At 46.6% G+C, this 26,406-nt stretch overlaps 1 protein-coding gene and 1 long non-coding RNA gene across 4 annotated transcripts in view; one reads left to right on the top strand and one right to left on the bottom strand.

The window, feature by feature from the left end:
* LOC134761896 (uncharacterized) overlaps window positions 1-23,369 on the top strand; it is a 53,960-nt gene extending 30,591 nt beyond the window's left edge. The window contains exon 3 of the long non-coding RNA XR_010141042.1: window positions 23,143-23,369. This is a non-coding gene — a long non-coding RNA (uncharacterized LOC134761896). The remainder of the gene's footprint in view (window positions 1-23,142) is intronic.
* Window positions 1-26,406, bottom strand: part of DLGAP2 (DLG associated protein 2) — an 858,034-nt gene that overhangs the window by 112,238 nt on the left and 719,390 nt on the right. For all 3 annotated transcript variants that reach the window (XM_063726493.1, XM_054561150.2, XM_054561151.2), the window contains one exon: window positions 22,987-23,198. In XM_063726493.1, the coding sequence (XP_063582563.1) occupies window positions 22,987-23,198 (212 nt within the window). The remainder of the gene's footprint in view (window positions 1-22,986; window positions 23,199-26,406) is intronic.

Raw genomic sequence — 26,406 nt, 5'->3', positions numbered from 1 at the left:
GATTGCTTCTGTTATGGCCTGAACTGTGTCTCCCTCTAGAAAAGGTCCATGGAGATCCTCACCCCAGTGCCTCAGAACATGACCTCGCTTGGAAACAGGGTCACTGCAGATGAAATGAGTTGAGATGAGGTCACCGGAGCGGGCTCCTAGGATGACAGTGCTCTTATGAGAAGAGGAGAAGAGACGAAGCTGGGGAAGGTCTTGGGAGGCAGAGGCCGAGGGTGCAGTGATGCAGCCACAGCCACGACGCTGAAGCAGAAGGAGGGATCCTCCCCTAGAGACGTGTGGGGAGCAAGGCCTTGCCCACACCTTGATTTCAGACTTCTGGCTCCCAGAACTGGGAGAGGGTAAATTTCTATTGTTTTAAACCATCCTGTGTGTGGTACTTTGTTATGGCAGCCCCAGAAACTAGTACAGTCCATCCCCCAAATGTAAATGGTATTGTGGAGTCGGAAGTGACCTCAGAAAGCTTGTAGCCCAGCAATACTCAAATGCACATTCCTCATCCTCCATCAAGGCAAGGGGTTCCCCGGTGCTAACAGCAAACCCCAACCACTCCCTGTGACATGGTTCTGCTTCTAAGTATTCCCTTACTGTACATCTTCTTTAAAAACAGCCTTGGACGGGTGGATTGCTTGAGCCCAGCAGTTTGAGACCAGCCTGGGCTATGTGGTGAAACCCCATCCATACAAAAAACAAAAACAAAAACAAAAATTAGCTGGGCATGGTGGCGCAAGCCTGTAGTCCCAGATACTGGGGAGGCTGAGATGAGAGGATCATTAGAACCTGGGGAGATTGAGGCTGCAGGGAGCTGTGATCCTGCCACTGCACTCCAGCCCGGGCAACAGAGCAAGACCCTATCTCAAAAAAAAAAAATTACCTTGGAGACACAAAATGTGGCAATATACAAGGAATAAATTTCATTTCTGAGGCTTTGAAACACACATAATTATTGTTCCACTCATAGCTGAAAAGTAAAATAAAGCTGTTGATCACAAATTTATTACTATGGTAACTGCAATACAAGGATAATTTGTTTTTAAATGCAGCATTATTATTGGAAAAACTGTACTTATAGGTTGCTGGGGTCTTAGAAGATAATGAAACTAATTTTTTTCAATATCTTTTCTAATTTTAGTGCTACATGCTTTTTGCAGAAAATTTGGAAAATATTTAAAAGAAAATACAATTCAACCACAAACCCAGAGATAACCACTGTTAGGATTATTGTGCATTCATGCATTATTAGTTTTCATTGCTGTGTGTGATAGTTTGTGTGTGTCAACTAGGATATTGTACCACAGCATTTGGTCAAACACCTGAATGTGAAGGTGTGTTTTAGAAGAGATTAATGCTCACTTTGGCAGACTTTGAGTAAGGCAGATTTCCCTCGAAACTTGAGATGAAGTCACACTCTGTCGCCCAGGCTGGAGTGCAGTGGCGCGATCTCGGCTCAATGCAACCTCCAACTCCTGGGGTTACAGCCTTCTGAGTAGCTGGGATTACAGGCATGTACTACCATGCTTTGCTAATTTTTTTTTTTTTTTTTAGTAGAGACAGGGTTTCACCATGTTGGCCAGACTGGTCTTGAACTGCTGACCTCAAGTGATCCACCTGCCTCAGCCTCCCAAAGTTGTGGGATTACAGGCATGAGCCACAGCACCCTGTTAAACACTGTTAATGTTTTAACAGTCTGTACACATATTATTTACTTGACAATTATTTTATTTATCTATTCAGTCCTTAATACATATTTACTTACTGAATGAATAAATGAAAAAATTCATATATTAGGTATCATACGCCAAAGAAGACAATGAACTCATAGAATACATTGTCTTTACTATTAGGGAGAATTACATATAAGATGAGTTGTTTAGTAAAACTCACTGCTGCTTCAAGGTTAGCACTGGGTTCTACTAATGGTGTGATTCTGCTTAACTGTGTCCTCAAATCTTACAGATTGGAGTCTTTTTTGCTCTATTCTCTTCATTCAGTACATTCTCTGGAATCTTGAAGGTCAGACCTTCAACAGCTATTAGATTAAGAGACATGAACAGAAAGCCTTGCATGAATTTTCACAGAAGTATTTAGCTGAACTATCTGTGCTGCTGCTGTTAGACATTCTGAAGTCTATGACAGTAAAGAGAGTGACTCATATTTAAGGAATGATTGTTCTGAACACTCTTCATTGTGCGAATGTGAAAAATTATTTTTCTATTGTGCTACCAGAACTCTGTTAAGAGTCGTGTGATGAACTCAGGTAAGGCCCTTTGTTATGGGGCAGGAATGCACGTATCGCAGTTAGAGGAAAATTCAGAAAAGCAGCTCACTGGTATACTGAAGAGCTAGTAAATGCATTTTGTGGCTCTGAGTGTTATCATGAATGTCATCATGTTTTGGAAAGTTAAGACTTCATATAATTAGAAATGGAAAAAAATCATGGTATTTTATCTATGTCTCTAAACCTACCTCCCCACCAAAAGCAGGGGCTGAAAAGAGGAAGTGGCCAGTATTAAATAATTTTACACATTATAAAAATTTGAAAAAGTAATTTAAAGGGAGAAAAATAATTAATAGTAGCTGTATTTTTAATAGTAACCCTGTCTCTCCTTCATTTCATTCATTCATCCCTTGAGTCAAAGTGGAAATCAAAGTCAAAATTGCTGAATATTTAGAAAATAGTGACTACAAAAGCATCATCTATCAATATAGGTGTGATGTAGCTAAGATATATTCTTAGGAACATTCATAGCCTTATATACTTTTATTACTAAATATACTTTCAGATGAAGAATGAAACAACAAATAGGTCTAAGAAAACAAAAGAAGAAATAGCAATAAAAGCAGACGTTAATGAATTAGAAAACAATCGAAAATGTATAAATCCACCCAAGAGTCAGTTCCTCTCTGACCTCACCCCAGATCACCATTTTCCTTTTTCAAGACCATCCCCCTGAAGCTGGCAGACCACTATAGGCAAAGTTATTTTTCCTGAGAAGCAAATCTATAAAAATCTTCTAAGAAAGTTATTTCCTGAAATTAAATAGTTCCTATAGATGAACAGGCAATGGATTTCTGCAGAGACCAGTATTTGGGATAAGGCTTTGCTGCCTAAAATTAGGAGATTCTCAAACTGCCCTTTGGAAGTAGGATGTTTTTAAGAATGCATCCTGTTATGTCTTTAGGGAAACAGGCAATAAACCAGCGTCTGTGGGGTCCTTGCCTCTCCCGCTAGGACTTTCCAGAGGTAGGGGTTAAACTGTGCATAGATTGTGGGTATAATGAGCCCATTAAAAAAAAGCAATTTGGAATAACCTCCATTCTAGTCAGAATCTCCTTAGCTGCACTGATGAAGGTAAAAGTGTAAAAGCTTCACAGGCAGCCACTTGCCCAGAAAATCCCCTTACGATGCTACCCAGAAGAAGAGATATCTTGGCAATAAGCAGACTGGTGGCTGTGCACGCACAAGTATTTTCTTTGCAACACTCTGTGCAGTAATAAAAACATAGAGGCAGTTCCCCGACAGTAACGTTAAAGTCACGCAGCAGTGCGTCCGTCCAGTGACATCTGGGCCTAGAGTCCGCCACAGAAGGGTGCACGTGGTAGCTCTGCAGGCGGGACTCTGACTCCTAGGGCCTTCCACGCTGGAGCCACATCTGTGAACATGTTACGCTATACAGCAAGTGGCATGAAGGCTGCAGGTGGAATTCAGGTTGCTAACCAGCAGACCCTGGGGAAGCCAGAATCTCCTGATGACCCAGGCAGGCCCCCTCTCAGCGCAGGAGCATTGAAAGCAGAAGAGGAAGGCAGAGTGAGTCGGAGATCGATGTGGACATGAGACAGGAGGGGTCTGCAGAGTGAGAGAGATCCCACACCCCGTCCAGCTGGCTCTGAAGATGCAGGCAGGGGCTAGAGCTAACACATCCCTGTGGGCAGCCTCTGGAAATGGAGGGGGCTGACTTCAGCTGACAACAAGGACACAGGGCTTTGGTCCTGCAACTGTAACACCTTGATGTGCAAGAAAACCACTCCCCACGCAGAGCCCCGGGAAGGATGGCAAGCTGCTGACACCTTAGCCTTAGCCCAGAGAGACCCGGAAGGAGGGCAGGCTGCCGACACCTTAGCCTTAGCCCAGAGAGACCTGGAAGGAGGGCAGGCTGCTGACATCTCAGCCATATCCCAGAGAGACCCGTGTTGACTCATGACCCACAGGACTTGGCTGAGGATAAACGCCCTGTTTTAAGCCACTAAGTTTGTGGCAGTTTTTATGATAGCAACAGAAAACTAACAAAATATTTGGGAGAAAAAAGGAAATTGTACAGTAATGCGTGCAGTGGGACCTCATGTTTATTGTAAAATACATCCATACGTGTATATTTTTATACACACACGAAAGTGTCTGGACAGGATAAAATCATGGGCAGTGGATACCCCTGGCGATGGACATGCCAGAGACAGAGTGACACTCCACTTCACATAATTACGTGTGTTAGCTCTTTACAACGAGTCATAATTTTACAGTTTAAGCATCAGTTTGATAACTCATTTAATGAATGGACTGCGAGTGTACGGAGAGGCTGGCTATAGTACTGCCCAGGCACTGCCCACGTCTGGGTGGTGGGGGCACAGGGCCGCCAGGTTTTCCAGAGACGCATCTCTAGGATGTCTCCCTGTGGTGAGCTCGTTAAGCTGCATTTCTTGTTTGCATCTGCAATGGCACAGTTGGGTTTAAAAAAAAAAAAAGCTTACGTGTTCTGTGGATTATGTGTTTTTAAGTTGCAGTTTGCCATAAAAGGGCTGGATGGTAAAAGACAGCACTCACTACAGCCCCCTGAGCTGACAGCCCTAAGGAGTATTTTTTTTTTCTTTCTCGGTCTTTTGCCCAGGCTGGAGTGCAGTGGTGCAATCTCAGCTCACTGCAACCTCCGCCTCCCAGATTCAGGCAATTCTCCTGCCTCAGCCTCCTGGGTAGCTGGGATTATAGGCATGCACCAACATGCCTGGCTAATTTTTTGTATTTTTAGTAGAGACAGGGTTTCACCATGTTGGCCAGGCTGGTCTCGAACTCCTGACTTCAAGTGATCTGCCTGCCTCGGCCTCCCAAAGTGCTGGGATCACAGGTTTGAACCCTCATTCACAGCCAGGAATATCAATGAACAAAGCAGGCGCCAGTCTTAGGAGCCTCCCTCTTAACTAAGGTCTTCATGAAAACAATATCAGTTGTAGCAGGCTAAAAACTAGATGTTGAAGTAAAATATGAGAAATATAGAAAGAACAGAAAAGAATAAGTAAAGCATGAAATTTAAAAATGGAAGTTTTTAATTTGTCTTTCATTTTACTTAAGTTTTTGATTTAACTTTAAGGACATTTTTTCTAATAGAAAAAAGTTAGAATAAGACTAGAGTTGGTATGCACAAGAAAAAAGAAATGAGGTAAAAAGTGAAGAATTTACTAGAGAAACAATGAAATCCATGAAGAGATGTAAGGTAAGATACTGGAACCAGAATGAAACAGGTGGACGGATAATGTCCCACTGCCCTTCTTCACGGCTGCCTGTTGGGTCCGCCGGGTTTGGGGTGAGCTGCCGGTGGGCAGAGACCCCCAGGAGCAAGTGCCAAGTGCCATTCGAATCCCCAGGTCCTCACCTCATGCCCAGATGCCCGCGCCTCTGACGAGAGACATCGTCAGGGACCTGGGAACCCCTAGGGCTGGACCAATCAGACTGCAAATGCTCTCTCTGCACGTGCTGAAACGGTTGCAACACAGGCTGGACCAGAATCTCCCCTCCGCTTCCCTCCAGCTGAAACTAAAAATGTGGAGCCAGCAGCCCACAGTAGTGGAGGAGACTGTGAGAGAGGATACCTCCTCCCCAGGAGCATATGGCTTCCTATTAACTGAAGAACTGCAGGTTGCAGGTGTGTGGCACGCACGAGGAGTCTGGCGTCTGCTCCCGTTTTGACTAACAGAACCTAAAGGAGCTTAAGAAATTGGGTGAATGTGAATCAGCTTCACACATGTCTTTTAAATTGATTATCTTTATGTTTAGCTCTAAATAGGATTACTTTATCGGCGTTGCTAATAGCAGTTCGTTTATTAAGTTGATTATCAATAATCCCTGACAAGTGAGTCATAAGACGTTGGTTTTATCCATTCATCCAGTGTGTGCGGAGCACATACAATGCCTCACAGTGAAGGCGCAATGGCAATGATAAATGAGACAGCTCTTGGTTTCAAAGGCTATAGGGACTCTCGGGAAAGCACACAGGCGTGTGGTAGAGACAAGCACGAGCAGTGAGGAAATATGCTGCAGGGGACCTAACTCCAGGGAGGCTTCCCGGAGGAGGCAATCAGAGCTGGGCATGGAAGGATGACCGGCAGCAAGGAGGAGACGGTGAACAGCCGACTTCAAGTCAGAGGAGCGAGGAGGAAGAAAACTGTCGGGGGAACAGGGCTTTCTGGGGGCAGATCACGAAGGATCTGCACTGGGATGTGGCAAACCCCCGCAACCAGAGCGGGAGGGTCTCAAACAGAAAGCTGAGACGTGAGATCAGCCTTTGATGTGAGAGGCAGGACTTGGAGCTGGTGGCCAAGAGGTGCTAGGAGCTGAGTGATCTGAAGGAAGTTGTGAGAGCCCAGATACCAAATGGAGTCTCAGCATCAGGAAACACAAAAACGTCAGGATTGCTGGGCTTAGAAACACAGGAAGCGGCTCTGAAGGGTCTTTCACCTTTCTAGATGGATTCTACAAAAACTGTGATTTCTTTGAAAGGCTTCTTACTCAGATGTCAGCCTGACTCTGCAAGGTCTCAAAAGCAGCCCTGACGCTCCCTGCCTACAGAGGCACAGCCATCCGCCACGGGCCAGTGGACGCTAGGAGATCCCCAGGCCAGGTACCCAGCTTGCCAGCATGGTGGTGTTATGCTGTGTGGAGCAAAAGGTGATCCCAGGGCAGGCTGATGGGCCAGAGGAATATCTGAGCCCGTCTTCTGAGCTCTTCTCAGATGCGTCCACCAACAGCTGGTGTTCTCTTGGTTACTCATTTGATCACCTCACCCAACCCATGGCAGATGGGAGGGAGAAGACGCTTGGAGCCATCTCATGACTTAAATAGCCTACTCATAAATATATCCCAAAACGGAAGTGTCAGGAGGCTGAAGTATGCCCCTTCTCTTCCTGTACAAGAATACAGTTTATTTCTCACCTTGGAGAAACGGCTTCACAGGATTCTGTTTTATCCTCCACGATCCATTGTTTCATAAGATTCACTTTTGGCAGCTCTGGTTCAGATGTTGAATGGGTCGGTGCGTCTCACTTTCTGCATGGCTGTAAGAATTTCCGCAAATGCACGGTCATGCAGCCACCACCATAACCGAGACGTGCAGCCCTTCCTCTCACTGCAGTTCTAAGTTCCTGCTGCCCTCTTCTCTCAGAGCCATGCTTAAAGAACTTCCTTTCTTGGGAGGCCGAGGCAGGCGGGCCATTTCAGGTCAGGAGTTCGAGACCAGTCTGGCCAACATGGTGAAACTCTGTCTCTACTAAAAATACAAAATACAAAAATTAGTCGGGTGTGGTGGTGCACACTTGTAATCCCAGCTACTCGGGAGGCTGAGGCAGGAGAATTGCTTGAACCCAGGAGAAGGAGGTTGCAGTGAGCTGAGATTGTGCTACCACACTCCAGCCTGGGTGATGGAGCGAGACTCTGTCTTGGGGCGGGGCGGGGGAAGAACGAACTTCATTTCATATTTCTTGCAGTACTGGTCTGCTAGTAATGAATTTCCCCAGCTTTTTCTTTTTTTTTCCTAAGGATGACTTTTTTCATTTTGATTTATGAAAGATAATTTTCTCTCAGTCTAGAATTCTGGGCTAATGTCTTTTCTTTTCCTATTTTAAATATGCCACTTTATGGTGTTCTGGCCAGAATCATTTATGATGAAAAGTGTGCTGTAATTCTTTATTCTTCTGTATATAATGGTCTGTAATTTTCTTTTTATTTTTTTAAAGGTTTCATCTGTATCCTTCACTTCTGGTAGTTTGACTGTGGTGTGTATATGTGTGGGGTTTTATCTGTATGCTTCACTTCTGGTAGTTTGACTGTGGTGTGTAGATGTGCGGGGTTTGTCTATATCCTTCACTTCTGGTAGTTTGACTGTGGTGTGTATGTGTGTGGGGTTTTGTCTGCATCCTTCACTTCTGGTAGTTTGACTGTGGTGTGTATATGTGTGTGGGGTTTTATCTGTATCCTTCACTTCTAGTAGTTTGACTGTGGTGTGTATGTGTGGAGTTTTGTCTGTATCCTTCACTTCTGGTAGTTTGACTGTGGTGTGTGTATGTCTGTGGGGTTTTTTCTGTATCCTTCACTTCTGGTAGTTTGACTGTGGTGTGTAGATGTGTGTTGGGTTTTGTCTGTATCCTTCACTTCTGGTAGTCTGACTGTGGTGTGTAGACGTGTGTGGGGTTTGCCTGTTTCCTTCACTTCTGGTAGTTTGACTGTGGTGTGTAGATGTGTCTGGGGTTTTGTTTCCGGTGTTGATCGGTCTTGAGATTTTCTCAGATTCTTCAGTCTGTGATGTGACGTATCTTGTTAATGTTAGAAACTCCCTGGCATTAGTGCTTCCCACGTTTCTTCTGTTCTGCTCTGCTTTCGTCTTTCTGGCTGGGATTCGGGTTCTATGTGTGTGAGAACATTTGATAGCTCTCCGCAGCTCTCGGATGCTCTTTTCTGCCTTTCGGTTCCCACGCTTTTTCTCCGAGCCTCTGCTGGGTAATTTCCGTGCACCTATCTTCAAGGTCACTGATTTCTTCATTATATCGAGCCTACTGATGACTCATCAGCAAAATTCTTTATTTCTGAAACCATGAATCCCATCTGTGGTCTTTCCCTCTGCCTCTTTCTTAGAGTTCTCCTCTCTCCACTGCTTCCCATTTAGCCAGGACCACTGTGCCGCTGCTTGATCGCATAACTATAGTTACTTTCACGTTTTCTCTGAGAGTTTGAAGGAACATCCATGCCACTTCTGAATCTTGTCTTGATTGCCCTGTGTCTTGAGAATGAGCTTTAATTTTATGGCGTCTCCTAAGTTTTGATGAAATCTTGGTCATCGTGTACAGAACAGTGGGAATGGAGGTCAATGGTATCAGTGCTGGGAAACGGACAGGGCTCTTATTCCATCAGGCTTTTAGTGGAGGTGTTGAGACCATCAGGTCAGGTGCAGAGCTGGCTGAATCATGCTGCCCTGGGGCTGCCTGTGCCGCAGCACACACTTTACCTCCTCCAGAGCAGGCTTTTTCTGAGGGTGGTAGCAGGGCATGGGGAGGGCTTCCTTAGTGCCCCCACATCACCCAAACCAACCCCCACGATAGGCACTTGGGCAATGTACCACGTCACACAACGATATATAACACAATAGTGAACGTGGCTGTATTTTTTACGTCTTTGCATGCTTCTCAGGAATTTCTCTAGAATAAACTTTTAGATTTTCAGTTTTAAATGGCACGCTCTCCAAAAGTTTTAGTTATTGATAAGGTAGATGAATAGTCTTTGCTTGGCTTTTATTCATTTTTGCACTGCGTCATTCATTTTTTTCTTTATTGATTTGTGAGGCAATCTTTATATATTAAAAATATAAACATTTGTTACTTATATTGAAAAACTCTTTCTCAGGTTTTTATTATGATTTTACTTTGGTGATATTATTTTTAGTTTGCTTTTATCATAAGTTTTTAATTTTATGAATTTAAAGTGGTATCTTTATAATTCCGCCCCATGGAATCATGCCCAGATACCTCTTCTCCACCCCCAGAGTATAGAATAGACACATATGTATCTATACATATGTGTCTATACATATACACACATATATGTGTGTGTATATATATGATTTTTATGCTTACATATTTAGTCCATCAGAATTTATCTTTATATATGATATGAAGTATCTTTGAAATAAGCTCTTTTTTCTTTATAAATTTAAAGTGCTACCTTCATTAGAGAATGACTCAGAGATATTCAATTTATTATTGACTTTTTAATTGGACTAAGCAGAAAAAAAAGCAAAGGCCTCCAAATGAAATTATTTGGTCTACCTTTCATCACAATCAGAATTGAATTGGTTATTCAAGTATTTCAAATGTTAATATATAAGCAAGTCCAGTATCTCAAACACTAATACATAAGCTAATTTAGAAATACAGTAAATTGGATTCAGTAGGACTTGGAATTTGCATTTCAATTAGTTGATAATTCTAAGTGGTGCTCTGCAGGTGGGCAGGGTCTGACCCACAGACGGGGCCATCAGCCCTGGGGATCTGACCTTCCTGATCGGGGACACAAGGCCGAGAACCTGTACACCAGGGCATGAGACAGGTGGGACAGGATTTCTGCTTGTTTTTATTTTTATTTTTGAGAGCGAAAGGCCTTCTATTATCGTGCACTATGTTAGAGAACATAGCAGGGTATAAGTGAAAGCGCTTATATATATAAAATTAGGATGTGCAAATTAAGTGATTAATGAGAAGACTGATTTTTTTCTCAGTTTTACAGCAGGAAGATAAGATGGTTTTTAACAGAATAATTCTGGCATTGTTCTAAGAGGTGGAACATTTTGAAACAGAATTCCTGCAGTCTTTGCAGGAGTGCTCTGCTCTGTGGTTTAGAAGGAGGGCTGATAACAGCCAATTAAACACTCAACCTTCTTCCAGTCCCGTACCGGGCAGTCAAAAAAGAACTGCTGATACAGTCCATCTGACGGGACGGCGCAGTCAACGCAGGTGCCCAGAGCCTCCTGGGGCCATGGTGGGCCTGATAACTTCGGGGTAAGAACCTGAACCCATACCTATCAAATTAAATTTAAGTACAATTAGTAAGTCGATCTTCCCATAACATTTGCATTCTTAACTATTGTGCAGGTGAAGAGAAGTTGTTCGTGCACACCAAGAGGAGAATAAAAGCCTCATGGAAACAAGCGAACACTCATTCTCATTTTTATCATTTGAATCGGTCAGAAACGTAAAAGATTTTGTCAGCGGCTCCTGCTGGGAAGCTCTTTGGTGCAAAAAAAGAGAAAAACACTCAGTGCACTGTATCCAATTACTTTCAATTCTGTTTAAAATACAATTATAGAATTACCAATTTTGTTTAAAACAGCCTTTGGGTATACAATAAACTTAGGATAAGAGTGTCTATGTAATTTACCAGCAAAACGTCATCAGATTACATTAATGCAGATTTCCACACCTTGCCTCCGGCAGCTATGAGCACTCACGCTGGTGCCAGTGGCACCTCGGAGGCACCGGGTGGGGCTCAGGACCTGCGGGGCCGAGGGCAGGTTGAGGAGGAAGGTCAGTGCTGACCACGCTGAGTGCCGCCTGTTCCCCAGCATGCCATGTGCCCCCGTGGGAATCCGAGGTTGCTGCTCCTTCCTGGGTCCTGAAGGCTCCTCTCACCCCCCTCGTCCCGGGCTGCTCTCGACACCTGTCCCTGCTGCAGGGACACCAGGCTGCAGCCTCCAGCAGGAATGCCTTTCCTCTTCCATTTCTCACAATAAACCTCTTGTTGGATGTCCTGTGGCATTTACATGCTTTAAATTTTTTTTTTTTTTTTTGAGAGACAGCCTAATTCCGTGGCCCGTGCAATGGCACGACCTTGGCTCACTGCAACCTCCACCTCCCGGGTTCAAGCAATTCTCCTGCCTCAGCCTCTCGAGTAGCTGGGATTACAGGCATGTGCCACTACACCGGCTAATTTTTGTATTTTTAGTAAAGATGGGGTTTTGCCATGTTGGCCAGGCTGGTCTCAAACTCCTGACCTCAGGTGATCTGCCCGCCTTGGCTTCCCAAAGTGCTGGGATTACAGGCATGAGCCATTGCGCCCAGCCCCTTAAAAAATTTTTATCATATATTGACAAAGTATTTGTATTTATGGGGTTAAAAAGTGTGTTGTGATTTTAAATACAATGTAGAAAAATTAAGTGAATTAACATAGCTATCAGCTCAAATATTTAACATTTTTTGTGATGAGAACATTAGAAATTCACTCAGTGATACTGAAATGTGCAGTACTCAATTACTTGCAGTATTCAGTGTGCTACTGATCTAAAAACATGAAGATATCCTCCTGTCTCGGTTACCGTAGCCTGTAGTATAGTTTAAAGTCAGGTAGCGTGATGCCTCTAGCTTTGTTCTTTTGGCTTAGGATTGTCTTGGCAATGTGGGCTCTTTTTTTGGTTCCATAAGAACTTTAAAGTAGTTTTTTCCAATTCTATGAAGAAAGTCATTGGTAGCTTGATGGGGTTGGCACTGAATCTATAAATTACCTTCTACTGGTACCAAAACAGAGATATAGACCAATGGAACAGAACAGAGCCCTCAGAAATAATACTACACATCTACAACCATCTGATCTTTGACAAACCTGAGAAAAACAAGAAATGGGGAAAGGATTCCCTATTTAATAAATGGTGCTGGGAAAACTGGCTAGCCATATGTAGAAAGCTGAAATTGGATCCCTTCCTTACACCTTATACAAAAATTAATTCAAGATGGATTAAAGACTTAAACATCAGACCTAAAACCATAAAAGTCCTAGAAGAAAACCTAGGCAATACGATTCAGGATCTAGGCATGGGCAAGGATTTCATGTCTAAACCACCAAAAGCAATGGCAACTAAAGCCAAAATTGACAAATGGGATCTAATTAAACTAAGGAGCTTCTGCACAGCAAAAGAAACTACCATCAGAGTGAACAGGCAACCTACAGAATGGGAGAAGATTTTTGCAATCTACTCATCTGACAAAGGGCTAATTTCCAGAATCTACAAAGAACTCAAATAAATTTACAAGAATAAAACAAACAACCCCATCAACAAGTGGGCGAACGATATGAACAGACACTTCTCAAAAGATGCCATTTATGCAGACAACAGACACATGAAAAAATGCTCATCATCACTGGCCATCAGAGAAATGCAAATCAAAACCACAATGAGATACCATCTCATACCAGTTAGAATGGCGATCATTAAAAAGTCAGGAAATAACAGGTGCTGGAGAGGATGTGGAGAAATAGGAACACTTTTACACTGTTGGTGGGACTGTAAACTAGTTCAACCATTGTGGAAGACAGTGTGGCGATTCCTCAGGGATCTAGAACTAGAAATATCATTTGACCCAGCCATCCCATTACTGGGTATACACCCAAAGGATTATAAATCATGCTGCTATAAAGGCACATGCACATGTATGTTTATTGAAGCACTATTCACAACAGCAAAGACTTGGAACCAACCCAAATGTCCATCAATGATAGACTGGATTAAGAAAATGTGGCACATCTACACCATGGAATACTATGCAGCCATAAAAAAGGATGAGTTTGTGTCCTTTGTAGGGACATGGATGAAGCTGGAAACCATAATTCTCAGCAAACTATTGCAAGAACAAAAAACCAAACACCACATGTTCTCACTCATAGGTGGGAATTGAACAATAAGACTTGGACACAGGAAGGGGAACATCACACACCGGGGCCTGTTGTGGGGTTGGGGGAGGGAGGAGGGATAGCATTAGGAGATATACCTAATGTAAATGACGAGTTAATGGGTGCAACACACCAACATGGCATGTGTATACATATGTAACAAACCTGCATGTTGTGCACATGTACCCTAGAACTTAAAGTATAATAATAATAATAATAATAATAATAATAATAATAATAAAGAATATCCTCCTGTCTCACGGAGGCTGGTTCTTTTGACCCTCAACTCTCCATTTTCTGCACCTCCAGCTTCTGTAACCTCCATTCCACTCTGCACCTGTGAGTTCCATTGTTTTAGGTCCTGCATTTAGGTGGGGATTTGCGGTGTTTGTTTTTCTGTATTTTGGCTTATTTCGTGTAACGTAATGCCCTCTGCTTCCATTCATGTCTGCCTTCCCACGTTTGCCACAGCACTGCTCACAATTGCCAAGTCACAGAGTCAACCTCTGTCATCAAAGGGTGAGTGGATGAAAATGCAGCAGATACGGTGTGGAATACTAGTCACTCCTAAAGAGGAAGAAACTCTGTCGTCTGTGATGATTTTTTGTATTCATAGTCTCTTGTTGTGCGTTATTATGACCTAACATTGCGTTTCTCCCTCGCTTGCCTCTCTCTGTCCCTGTGTTGAGTGTGTGCGCATGTGTGTGTTTGTGGAAGACACTCAGTCACTAGCAGGAAGCACAGCAGTGGATTCCAAATACAATTCTTAGGCGAAGAAACATCTTCAAGAGAGACTCATTAGGTATTTTCTCAGTGCTTGCAAAATCTCATGAGTCACATATTTATGCAGAGTGAGATTCCTGTCACACGTATGTTCGTGGGTTTCCTTTCTTGGGGCCGGAATGATCAGGTTGAACCATATACAATTTCTGCTTTTGAATATTGGCTGAATATTGGCAGTTTAATGTGGGTCAACCAACTTTATCAACTCAGCACAGTAAAGGTGCTTAGCTCAGCCTAAGTGGAAGCTTTTATTTGCAGTAACACATGATTTGGGTCATAATAAAATGGAAATGTCAACTAACTAATAAATGCGCTTGCTCGATGGGATTGAGGCTCTGGTAGGAAGGCCACGCACGGGACTCATCACCAAGGGAGGTGACTCATCACCGAGGGGAGATTCTGCTGCCCCCGGGGGCAGGGGGCAGCGTGGTTTAGCCGCGTAAAACCGAGAGACCTAGAGTTGACTTCCGGCGGTGTGACTCGCTGAGACACGGCTCTTCATCTCTAAGGCTTGGGTCATGGTGTCTGCTTCAGCAGTTACCAGAGTGGCGAGGGCTGGGATGGTTGTTGTTCTTGGTGTACTAGAAGTCCTGTAATTATTGCCAGTGCTATGCCTAGTTCATCGCTCTCCTGTCTCACGTTACCCCCTCATACACTAAAATCTGGTGACGCAGAACCTGTTTCCATTTTCTGATTGCACCTGAGTGATTCAACGGAGGTGGCATTGTACATGAAATAGTGTTATTATAAAATATTATTTCCCTCTCCCGTAAATATGCTGTCTTTGGGAACTTGGGCCTGCTCTGTTCAGGGCCGATGCTCTCCTACCCACCGCTTACCCTAATGCTCTAGGGTGGACCCCTCAATGCAAACGTGAGTCTGCAGGGAGACAAGCCCGGAGCTCCCGGAATGGGTTAGGAGTCCTGTCTCACGCATTTGGAGAGCATCTCACTTTACACTTGTAAGTAACCTACGCCACTTATGACTACTCACTAAAGTGCACTGGGTCTGTTAGATTCTAAGGGGTCGGCTCACACTTTCTGTAAAGGCCCAGATGTGAGTATTCTAGGGTCTGCTGGCTGTCGGGGTGCCTCATACCTGCTCAGCCCTGCCTGAAGTTGGGAGGCACCCACAGCAACATGGTGACCAGTCACGGTGACCAGTGAGCGGGCCACAAAACAGGCCCTTGGCAGGTCCTGGCTTGCCAGCATCTGGACTGAAAGCTCCATTCTCTGGTGTTAGTTTACCTGCATTTGGGCACCAGAACAGCACGTGATGTTTCCTGCATACTTCCCAAATAAACGAGCTGTTATTATTGATGATTAAATATAACTTAAGCAAGAACACGCTCCACAAGCTGTGAAACCCACGGATGGCAGTCAGGGGTTTAAAGGACTTTTCTCTCAGCTACTCTTCACCCTTTCTGTCTTCTCCATCCCACTAGATGCCCCCACAGTTCACCCCTCTCTCCTCTCCATCTCATCAGATGCCCCCACAGTTCACCTCTCTCCTCTCTATTCCAGCAGATGCCCCCACAATTCACCACTCTCTCCTCTCCATCTCATCAGATGCCCCTACAGTTCACCTCTCTCCTCTCCATCCCAGCAGATGCCCCCACAGTTCACCCCTCTCTCCTCTCCATCTCATCAGACGCCCCCACAGTTCACCTCTCCTCTCTCTATTCCAGCAGATGCCCCCACAGTTCACCCCTCTCTCCTCTCCATCTCATCAGACACCCCCCACAGTTCACCCCTCTCTCCTCTCCATCTCATCAGACGCCCCCACAGTTCACCTCTCTCCTCTCTATTCCAGCAGATGCCCCCACAGTTCACCCCTCTCTCCTCTCCATCTCATCAGACACCCCACAGTTCACCCCTCTCTCCTCTCCATCTCACCAGACGCCCCCACAGTTCACCCTCTCTCCTCTCCATCTCATCAGACGCCCCCACAGTTCACCCTCTCTCCTCTCCATCTTATCAGATGCCCCCACAGTTCACCCTCTCTCCTCTCCATCTCATCGGACACCCCACAGTTCACCCTCTCTCCATCCCAGAAGACGCCCCCACAGTTCACCGCTCTCTCCTCTCCATCTTATCAGATGCCCCCACAGTTCACCTTCTCTCCTCTCCATCTCATCAGATGCCCCCACAATTCACCCTCTCTCCTCTCCATCTCATCAGACGCCCCCACAGTTCACCCTCTCTCCTCTCCATCCCATCAGACGCCCCCACAGTTCACCCTCTCTCCTCTCCATCCCAGCAGATGCCCCCACAGTTTACCCTCTCTCCTTTCCATCTCATCAGATACCCCACAGTTCACCCTCTCTCCTCTCCATCCGACAAGACGCCCCCACAGTTCACCCCTCTCTCCTCTCCATCCCAGCAGATGCCCCCACAGTTCACCCTCTCTCCTCTCCATCTCATCAGATGCCCCCACAGTTCACCCTTTCTCTTCTCCATCTCATCAGAAGCCCCCACAGTTCACCCCTCTCTCCTCTCCATCTCATCAGACATCCCCACAGTTCACCCTCTCTCCTCTCCATCTCATCAGATGCCCCCACAGTTCACCTCTCTCCTCTCCATCCCAGAAGATTCCCCCACAGTTCACCCTCTCTCCTCTCCATCTCATCAGACGTCCCCACAGTTCACCCCCTCTCCTCTCCATCTCATCAGACACCCCCACAGTTCACCTCTCTCCTCTCCATCCCAGAATATTCCCCCACAGTTCACCCTCTCTCTTCTCCATCTCATCAGACGCCCCCACAGTTCACCCCTCTCTCCCCTCTATCTCATCAGACATCCCCGCAGTTCACCCTTCTCTCCTCTCCATCTCATCAGACGTCCCCACAGTTCACCCTCTCTCTTCTCCATCTCATCAGACATCCCCGCAGTTCACCCCTCTCTCCTCTCCATCTCATCAGATGCCCCTGCAGTTCACCCTCTCTCCTCTCCATCTCATCAGATGCCCCCACAGTTCACCCTCTCTCCTCTCCATCTCATCAGACATCCCCACAGTTCACCCTCTCTCCTCTCCATCCCAGAAGATGCCCCTCCAGTTTACCCCTCTCTCCTCTCCATCTCATTAGACACCCCCCCAGTTCACCCCTCCCTCCTCTCCATCCCAGCAGACGTGTCCTCTCTTCATCCTTTTCTCCTCTCCATCCCAGCAGATGCCTCCACAGCCAGCCTCTTGGGCATTACAGCGTCTGCACCTGCACTGTGGTGAACATGTGAAATCCAACCGAGCCTTCTCAAAGCTTAGGTGGGAATGGTCAATTCAGAAATCAATTTTAAAACTAAGATAAATGAGGAATTGGATTAGGAGAACATGTTTGGGATATGAATATTCACCTGCTACATGTTAAAAATGCAGATAATTAAACGTGCCCAGATGGAAAGAGCCCCCAGGAGTGAACGTTACGAAAGGGCTGTGCATAATGGAATAGGATGCAGAGACAACATCATGGTGCCAGCCACAGTCATAGGGGGTGCTGGGCGTTCACGTGGGTGAAACCCAAGTCGTTCCCAGCACAGTTAACATGACTCTGGAGGCCAGCAGAATGAAGACAGCACATGGATGTGTACGTGCCTCCCCAGTGTTGTCTTTCCTGTTCCACCTGAGGTCCCTATGATGTGCTTCTGACATCTCCACTGTTAAAATCCTTCAAGGGAATTTTGTCCACACTCACTACAACTCAGTGTGCCCTTGTTTCCTGGAAACACAGGGTTACAGAGTAGCAACTATGGGAATTCTCCTAGTCCTGGCTGTTTTCTTCCTTTCTCTCCTCTCCCCACAGTATCTACCCTGACATCAACCACTGCCCTCCACAGAGCAGTGCCATGGGGTGAAGATCGACCCTGACCTCAACCACTGCCCTCCACAGAGCAGTGCCATGGGATGAAGATCTACCTTGACCTCCACAGAGCAGTGCCATGGGGTGAAGATCTACCCTGACCTCCACAGAGCAGTGCCATGGGGTGAAGATCTACCCTGACCTCCACAGAGCAGTGCCATGGGGTGAAGATCTATCCTGTCCTCCACAGAGCAGTGCCATGGGGTGAAGATCTATCCTGTCCTCCACAGAGCAGTGCCATGGGGTGAAGATCTACCCAGACCTCCACAGAGCAGTGCCATGGGGTGAAGATCTATCCTGTCCTCCACAGAGCAGTGCCATGGGGTGGAGATCTATCCTGTCCTCCACAGAGCAGTGCCATGGGGTGGAGATCTACCCTGTCCTCCACAGAGCACTGCCATGGGGTGAAGGTCTACCCTGTCCTCCACAGAGCAGTGCCATGGGGTGAAGGTCTATCCTGTCCTCCACAGAGCAGTGCCATGGGGTGAAGATCTACCCTGTCCTCCACAGAGCAGTGCCATGGGGTGGAGATCTATCCTGTCCTCCACAGAGCAGTGCCATGGGGTGAAGATCTACCCTGTCCTCCACAGAGCAGTGCCATGGGGTGAAGATCTACCCTGACCTCCACAGAGCAGTGCCATGGGGTGAAGGTCTATCCTGTCCACAGAGCAGTGCCATGGGGTGAAGATCTATCCTGTCCTCCACAGAGCAGTGCCATGGGGTGAAGATCTACCCTGTCCTCCACAGAACAGTGCCATGGGGTGGAGATCTATCCTGTCCTCCACAGAGCAGTGCCATGGGGTGAAGATCTACCCTGTCCTCCACAGAGCAGTGCCATGGGGTGGAGATCTATCCTGTCCTCCACAGAGCAGTGCCATGGGGTGAAGGTCTACCCTGTGCTCCACAGAGCAGTGCCATGGGGTGAAGATCTATCCTGACCTCCACAGAGCAGTGCCATGGGGTGGAGATCTACCCTGACCTCCACAGAGCAGTGCCATGGGGTGAAGGTCTACCCTGACCTCCACAGAGCAGTGCCATGGGGTGAAGGTCTACCCTGTCCTCCACAGAGCAGTGCCATGGGGTGGAGATCTATCCTGTCCTCCACAGAGCAGTGCCATGGGGTGAAGATCTACCCTGTCCTCCACAGAGCAGTGCCATGGGGTGAAGATCTATCCTGACCTCCACAGAGCAGTGCCATGGGGTGGAGATCTATCCTGTCCTCCACAGAGCAGTGCCATGGGGTGAAGATCTATCCTGTCCTCCACAGAGCAGTGCCATGGGGTGGAGATCTATCCTGTCCTCAACCACTGACCTCCACAGAGCAGTGCCATGGGGTGAAGATCTACCCAGACCTCCACAGAGCAGTGCCATGGGGTGAAGGTCTACCCTGTCCTCCACAGAGCAGTGCCATGGGGTGAAGGTCTACCCTGACCTCCACAGAGCAGTGCCATGGGGTGGAGATCTACCCTGTCCTCCACAGAGCAGTGCCATGGGGTGAAGATCTACCCTGACCTCCACAGAGCAGTGCCATGGGGTGAAGATCTATCCTGTCCTCCACAGAGCAGTGCCATGGGGTGAAGATCTACCCTGTCCTCCACAGAGCAGTGCCATGGGGTGGAGATCTATCCTGTCCTCCACAGAGCAGTGCCATGGGGTGAAGGTCTATCCTGTCCTCCACAGAGCAGTGCCATGGGGTGAAGGTCTATCCTGTCCTCCACAGAGCAGTGCCATGGGGTGGAGATCTATCCTGTCCTCCACAGAGCAGTGCCATGGGGGAAGATCTACCCTGACCTCCACAGAGCAGTGCCATGGGGTGAAGATCTATCCTGTCCTCCACAGAGCAGTGCCATGGGGTGAAGGTCTATCCTGACCTCCACAGAGCAGTGCCATGGGGTGGAGATCTACCCTGACCTCCACAGAGCAGTGCCATGGGGTGAAGGCCATGGGGCTTGGGGCTGAGCTACATTCAGCCGAGAGCCTTGGTGGCTTTTGCAGCCTCCAGCACCTCATTTCCCTGAGTCATGTTTCTGTCCATAAAACAGGCATCATGAGAGCTTCCCTGAGTTATGTAGCTGAGCTTCGGCAATGTCATTTAAAATGGAAATAAACGAACTACGTTGGAATCCATAAAACGTAAAGGAATATAAGATAAACTAAGACGCGAATAGGCAACAGCAAAAATGTGTTGATACCTCCTGGTAACATAGTATTTTTTTTTGCAGAAATTTTCATTACATTAACCCCCAAAGAGTGACTCAGGAGTTTCGAGGACTTTCAATTTAGCGGGTTCCTGGCAGGCAGGGCGCTATCCAGACCCATCACATGGCTGCTTCCTCTGCTTTGTTATCTACACATGGTGTCAGATTTAGGGAAAAAGAATGATTGGGGCACGTATAAATTGAGTTTGGCAGAATGCCTGACATTTGTTGGACTCATCAATGGAGTGATAAATCCTGGATAAATGGAAGAATGGACCCAACTGTTGCACCATCTCTGCTGAGTGGACAGTGGCATGGGGGCCACAGGCAGAGTGGATTTGTGTCTGCTGAGTGGGCAGTGGCATGGGGGCCACAGGCAGAGTGGATTTGTGTCTGCTGAGTGGACAGTGGCATGGGGGCCATGGGCAGAGTGGATTTGTGTCTGCTGAGTGGACAGTGGCATGGGGGCCACGGGCAGCGTGGATTTGTGTCTGCTGAGTGGACAGTGGCATGGGGGCCACGGGCAGAGTGGATTTGTGTTTGCTGAGTGGACAGTGGCATGACGGCCACGGGCAGAGTGGATTTGTGTTTAGAACAGGAGTAACTTAGGCAGCACGTCTCACCCATTTTCCCCACATCTGATCAGATTTGAGGCCGTGGAATGCTTTCTGGTCAGGTGTTAAGGGCTGTTGGTGGGTGAACTCCCAGAGGGTTTCCCACTTGGGTAGGGAAGGGTCTGGCCAGTGTTTAGGTGATGCTGTCAGGGGGCCTCAGGCTCACATCCCTCTGCTGGCTTTTCGAAGAGTTTCAACTACATTGGGTGATGGTGTGAGTTTTGCCAATGTAAAGTTCTGAGAGTGTCCTCTGAACATTGTTAGTACTGGAGCCTCGTACAGGACTCTGGGCCAGTCCCTGATGTGAAGAAAGGAATGAGACACCATCTCTGCCACTGAAGAATGAGGTAATAATGATCCTAGGGGACCCGTGGCAGTGATGGTGAATGAGTGGAAGAAGGAACCCGTTAACATGAAAATGCCGTTCGTAATTCTTAAAACACTTAGTCCCTGCCCATGGTCTAAAAAAGGCTTTCTGTTTTCGTGTTTTGCTTTCAAATGTATAGAATTATGAAGTGAATCACAAACGTTTAAAGTGGGAACTTACCAATGGCTGTTTACCTGGGGGTCCAAAACCCCAGGACTGAGGCTGGCCTTGGAGCCCTGGACCCACGAAGCATAGCTTCTGCATGTGTGTGCTTTTCCCCGGAAGAGGTTTCAGATAATTCATAATTCTCCTAATGTCTTTAAGTGCCCCAAATAAAAGGTGGGTGAGTGCCGACATCCAGTCCAATCCTTTACTTTCCTGCTGGAGCAGATGGGTCGGACAACTTGGCTCTGCTCCCAGCTCTGTCCAGCTCCCCAACCCCTTCCTGGTAATCGTGTTTCCTGGTTGTTTCTTGGCTTACAAACACCTGCTCCCCATTTCCTTCCAACAAGTCTAAGAGCTTCCCCAGGGCAAGACTTTGGCTTTGTTCTCAGCCACTCGTCCCACAAGCTGTCACCAACCACCCTCTGTGAAGGGAGAGGAGATGGATGGGCCTGGGCAGGGCAGACATGTGGCCCCGTCTCAGGGCATGTCTTGTCTGGCATTCCGACACCATACCTCTTGAATTTAGTTGAACTAGGCAATAATGACAGAGTTCGGATTTGTGAAGTTCTAATATGTAAGATTTGGTTTCAATTTAAAATTTCACTTTTTCATCTTGTAAGCCAACAGCGATGAACAACTGGATGTATTGGAAGAGGTTACATGGTCACTGGCTCATCACTGGGTGCACCCGGCGTGGATAGAGACAATACAGGGAGGGCCTTGTGGCCCAGGGCTCCCTGTCGGACGTGTGGGTCATAAGTAATAACTCTTATGTGGCACTGGCCAAGGCTGAGAAGCAGTTCCACCCTGGCTATCCACTTGCCCAGGACCTCACAGCCGGCCGCGGAAGGCAGGGGTAGCTTCCAGGCAGTTCATGTCATTACCACCCAAACTAACTTGTGGGACTCAAGATACACAGCAGCGTGACTGTTGACAGTAACAGTCATATTTTCATGGTTCACAGGAATTGCTGATTTCCCAAAGAGTTTTATCTGTCTATATTTTCAAAATTAAATTTATTAATAATAAATTTTGGGCAAATATATAAAGTGTAGGGTATTATATTTATAAAGCTAGTCCACTGCCTCCCTCCTCTACAAAAAATGTGTTGCCTAGAAATCCACTTATAAAGTTATAGTCAACAACAAAATTCCCTGTTAACGAGTTTTACTCACAAAGACATTCAAACACACACCCATATGTACAGATTCATACAAACAGAGACATGTGCTTGTCCTGAGGATAATCTGAATGATCAGAAAGATATGATGGCTCACGTTGGCTTTAAAATTTGACAAGGAAGTTGGCCAAGCACACTTCCTTAATTATTATGTAATTAATAAATAACAAAAGCTCTGGTTGTTCTTTAAAAAAAAAACTTGAAAATTGACAGCCATGGGTCTAATATTTTCAGCTTGGGAATTTAGTTTAAATGGATGGCACTCAGCTCACGGTGAAGTGGTTTTGGAGAGGGAGCTCGCAGACAGTGGGAAAGTGCTTGGAGTGGGAAGGCAGCTGGTCTCACTTACGTCTGGTGCTCTCCAAGCGGTCTCTGTCCGATGGACTTCAGCAGCGGTTCCGGTAGGATCGCCGACTTTGGTGACGTCTTGGGGCTGGAGTCTGACTCTCCGCTCTCCTCGTCCCCCATGGCTTTAATGTAACTCCCACTTCTCATTCTCCTGCAGGGAATCTCCTCATCTTTGCCACCGGTGGGGTACCCTCCCCACTCATCCTGAGGCACCTGGGAGCAGACAGACACGAAACACGCGTCAGCTTTGTCACTAACGGCGGCATCAGCTCCTTTTTGGAAACAAATCCTCTACAATTCCATAAAGATATACCTCTTTATGGTCATTTATCAGTTAAAGTCAGATGCATAAAAATGCATACTCTAAAAGGAAATGAATATAAACATGTTGGTTTTTCTTTATTATAAGTGATAGGTAAACATTATGGATAAAGTGAGAACATGTGAGAAAAGTAAGAGAAGAAGGGACACTTGCAATCTCAGCAGCTGGGACAAAGCACCGGCTAACATTTAGTTTTATTTCCCTCTGGTATAAGAGGAAATTGAAAGTTCAGAAACTGAACAGAGAAGAAAAGAAAGAAAAAAAGAAAACAGGGAGAAAATGCCTATCTCACTGTATATTTATATCTTAATTGCAAGCAAATAAAAGAGGACGGTTTTAACTCTAGAAGCCAAGTTCTATCATACATACAAATTCTCAGTACTCAGAGTTGCAAAAGGATCTTGCCCAGCCACATCATATGCCACCTGACATACCACCAAGCACCTGTGCATGGAATATGTCTGCCTGTTACAGAACTCAGCACCCGTTCATGTTACATATCTGTGTGGTACAGAACTGATCACCTGTGCATGTTATACGTCTGCCTGGTACAGAACTGAGCACCCATGCATGTTATATGTCTGCCTGGTGCAGAGCTGAGCACCCATGCATGTTATATGTCTGCCTGGTGCAAATCTGAGCAACCATGAATGTTATATATCTGTGTGGTACAGAACTCAGCACCCGTTCATGTTAAATATCTGTGTGGTACAGAACTCAGCACCTGCCTGTGCATGTTATATATCTGTGTGGTGGTACAGAGCTGACCACCTGTGCATGTTATATGTCTGCCTGTTACAGAGCTGAGCACCCATGCATGTTGTATGTCTGCCTGGTGCAGACCTGAGCAACCATGAATGTTATATATCTGTGTGGTACAGAACTCAGCACCTGTGCATGTTATATGTCTGCCTAGTACAGAGCTGAGCACCCGTGCGTGTTATAGGTCTGCCTGGTGCAGACTTGAGCAACCATGAATGTTATATATCTGTGTGGTATAGAACTCAGCACCTGTGCATGTTATATGTCTGCCTGGTACAGAGCTGACCACCTGTGCATGTTATATGTCTGCCTGGTACAGAGCTGAGTAACCGTGCATGTTATATGTCTGTCTGGTGCAGACCTGAGCAACCATGAATGTTACATATCTGTGTGGTACAGAACTCAGCACCTGTGCATGTAATATGTTGCCTAGTACAGAGCTGAGCACCCGTGCATGTTATATGTCTGCCGCATGCAGACTTGAACAACCATGAATGTTATACATCTGTGTGGTACAGAACTCAGCACTTGTGCATGTTATATGTCTGCCTGGTACAGAGCTGAGCACCCATGCATGTTATATGTCTGCCTGGTACAGAGCTGAGCAACCATGAATGTTATATATCTGTGTGGTATAGAACTCAGCACCCATGCATGTTATATATCTGCATGGTACCAAACTGAGCAACTGTGCATGTTATACATCTGCCTGGCACAGAGGTGAGCACCTATGCCTGTTATATATCTGCCTGACACAGAACTGGGCCCATGTACCTGCTATATATCTGCCTTGCACAGAGCTGAGAGCCCATACATATAACCCCCCAGTGCTGTGTATCTCACTCTTCAAGAACTGAACCCACGTGCATTTTATATCTCACCCAAAACAGCCCCACAGGCTGCCTGCTGTGTGTTTGTGTTAAGTGTCTCTCTGAGGGGAGGGTAAACCATGAAGACGACAGTGCGGGCCAATATTCTGTTTCCATCCACCATCTGTGAAACTGGAAACCCAACGCGGCCATGAGCAAAAAGTCATGGCACTGGAACACAATGGTTTGCGTTGCGGGAGCTGCTCCGTGCAGCTCAGGACCTGGTTGCTTTTCCCCATGGTTCATTAGCTTTGAACAGCTCCCCAGAGGCTCTGGATAAAGTTCAAGCTCCATAGGTCAAATTCACATTTACAAAGGCAAAAGAACACAGCATGCAGTCACTGAGTGTAGGGAACTCCAAAGCTTTCCACAGCAACCAGCTCATCACCCACAGTCTGTAGTCAAGGAACTAACGTAGTATGTTCTTCATGTTGGAGGAGAAGAGAATCTCCCCACATGCCATTTACAGAGAAAGAAAATAAAAAATTTCTATATTTAAAAAGTCTTCAGACAGGGTATTTTTTTCCCTTGCTGTAAAATACTTAGATACTGAGGTATATTCTTTATATCATCGTAAAAGGAACCTGCTATCTTTCCAGTGTCCATATTGCCTGTGAGCCGATCGACAGTGCTACCAGCAGGGATCTGCGTGGCTAGTGGTGAAGGCAGGTCTTTTGGCTGAAGTCCCCTGTATTCATTCCTAAATGCCACACCAGCGCTCTGGCAGATCTGACATCTTCCACGTTGCAGCCCAGGACAGGAGCCAAGGAAGAGGGAAAGGCATGTTCATTTCTGTCACTCACATATCCTGGACTTCCAGCCTGGACGAGCAGGAGCTCCCCTTACCATAGACCCCGTGTGGCAAGGGGTCCTGAACACCACACAGTCCCGCAACAACAAGGTGCAGACACCTGAACACCACACAGTCCCGCAGTAACAAGGTGCAGACATCCGAACAACACACAGTCCCGCAGCAACATGGCGCAGACACCCGAACACCACACAGTCCCGCAGCAACAAGGCACAGACACCCGAACACCACACAGTCCCGCAGCAACAAGGCGCAGACATCCGAACAACACACAGTCCCACAGGCCCCTGTGGGTCATGGTACAGGTGGATCATAGCTGTAGCACCCCCAAGGTGGCCCAGACACACGGCAGCAAGCAATGACACCCTAGCACCAAGCACACTAGAAGATCCAGATGCTGTGATGAGGAGAGGGTTGGACAGGCTGGAAAGTTCCAGATTCTCCTTCCACCCAGATTCCAAGAGGCCCAAAGGCTCAGGACAAGGATCCTGAACTGTGACCGTGAGCTGGACAGGCTGCACCTGCGGTCCTCTCCAGCCGGGTTCTTCTAAAGCCTTGATGACCTGGTGCCTTGTGCCCAGGTCTGCACAGGTTCAAAGAGGAATACAGACCCCGCTGAAAGGGAATTGGAGGTATTGTATGTGTCTGTTCTCACCC

Source organism: Pongo abelii, chromosome 7 (genome assembly GCF_028885655.2).
Source record: "Pongo abelii isolate AG06213 chromosome 7, NHGRI_mPonAbe1-v2.0_pri, whole genome shotgun sequence".
Lineage (NCBI taxonomy): Eukaryota > Metazoa > Chordata > Mammalia > Primates > Hominidae > Pongo > Pongo abelii.
This window is presented reverse-complemented; position numbering and strand designations above follow the sequence as displayed.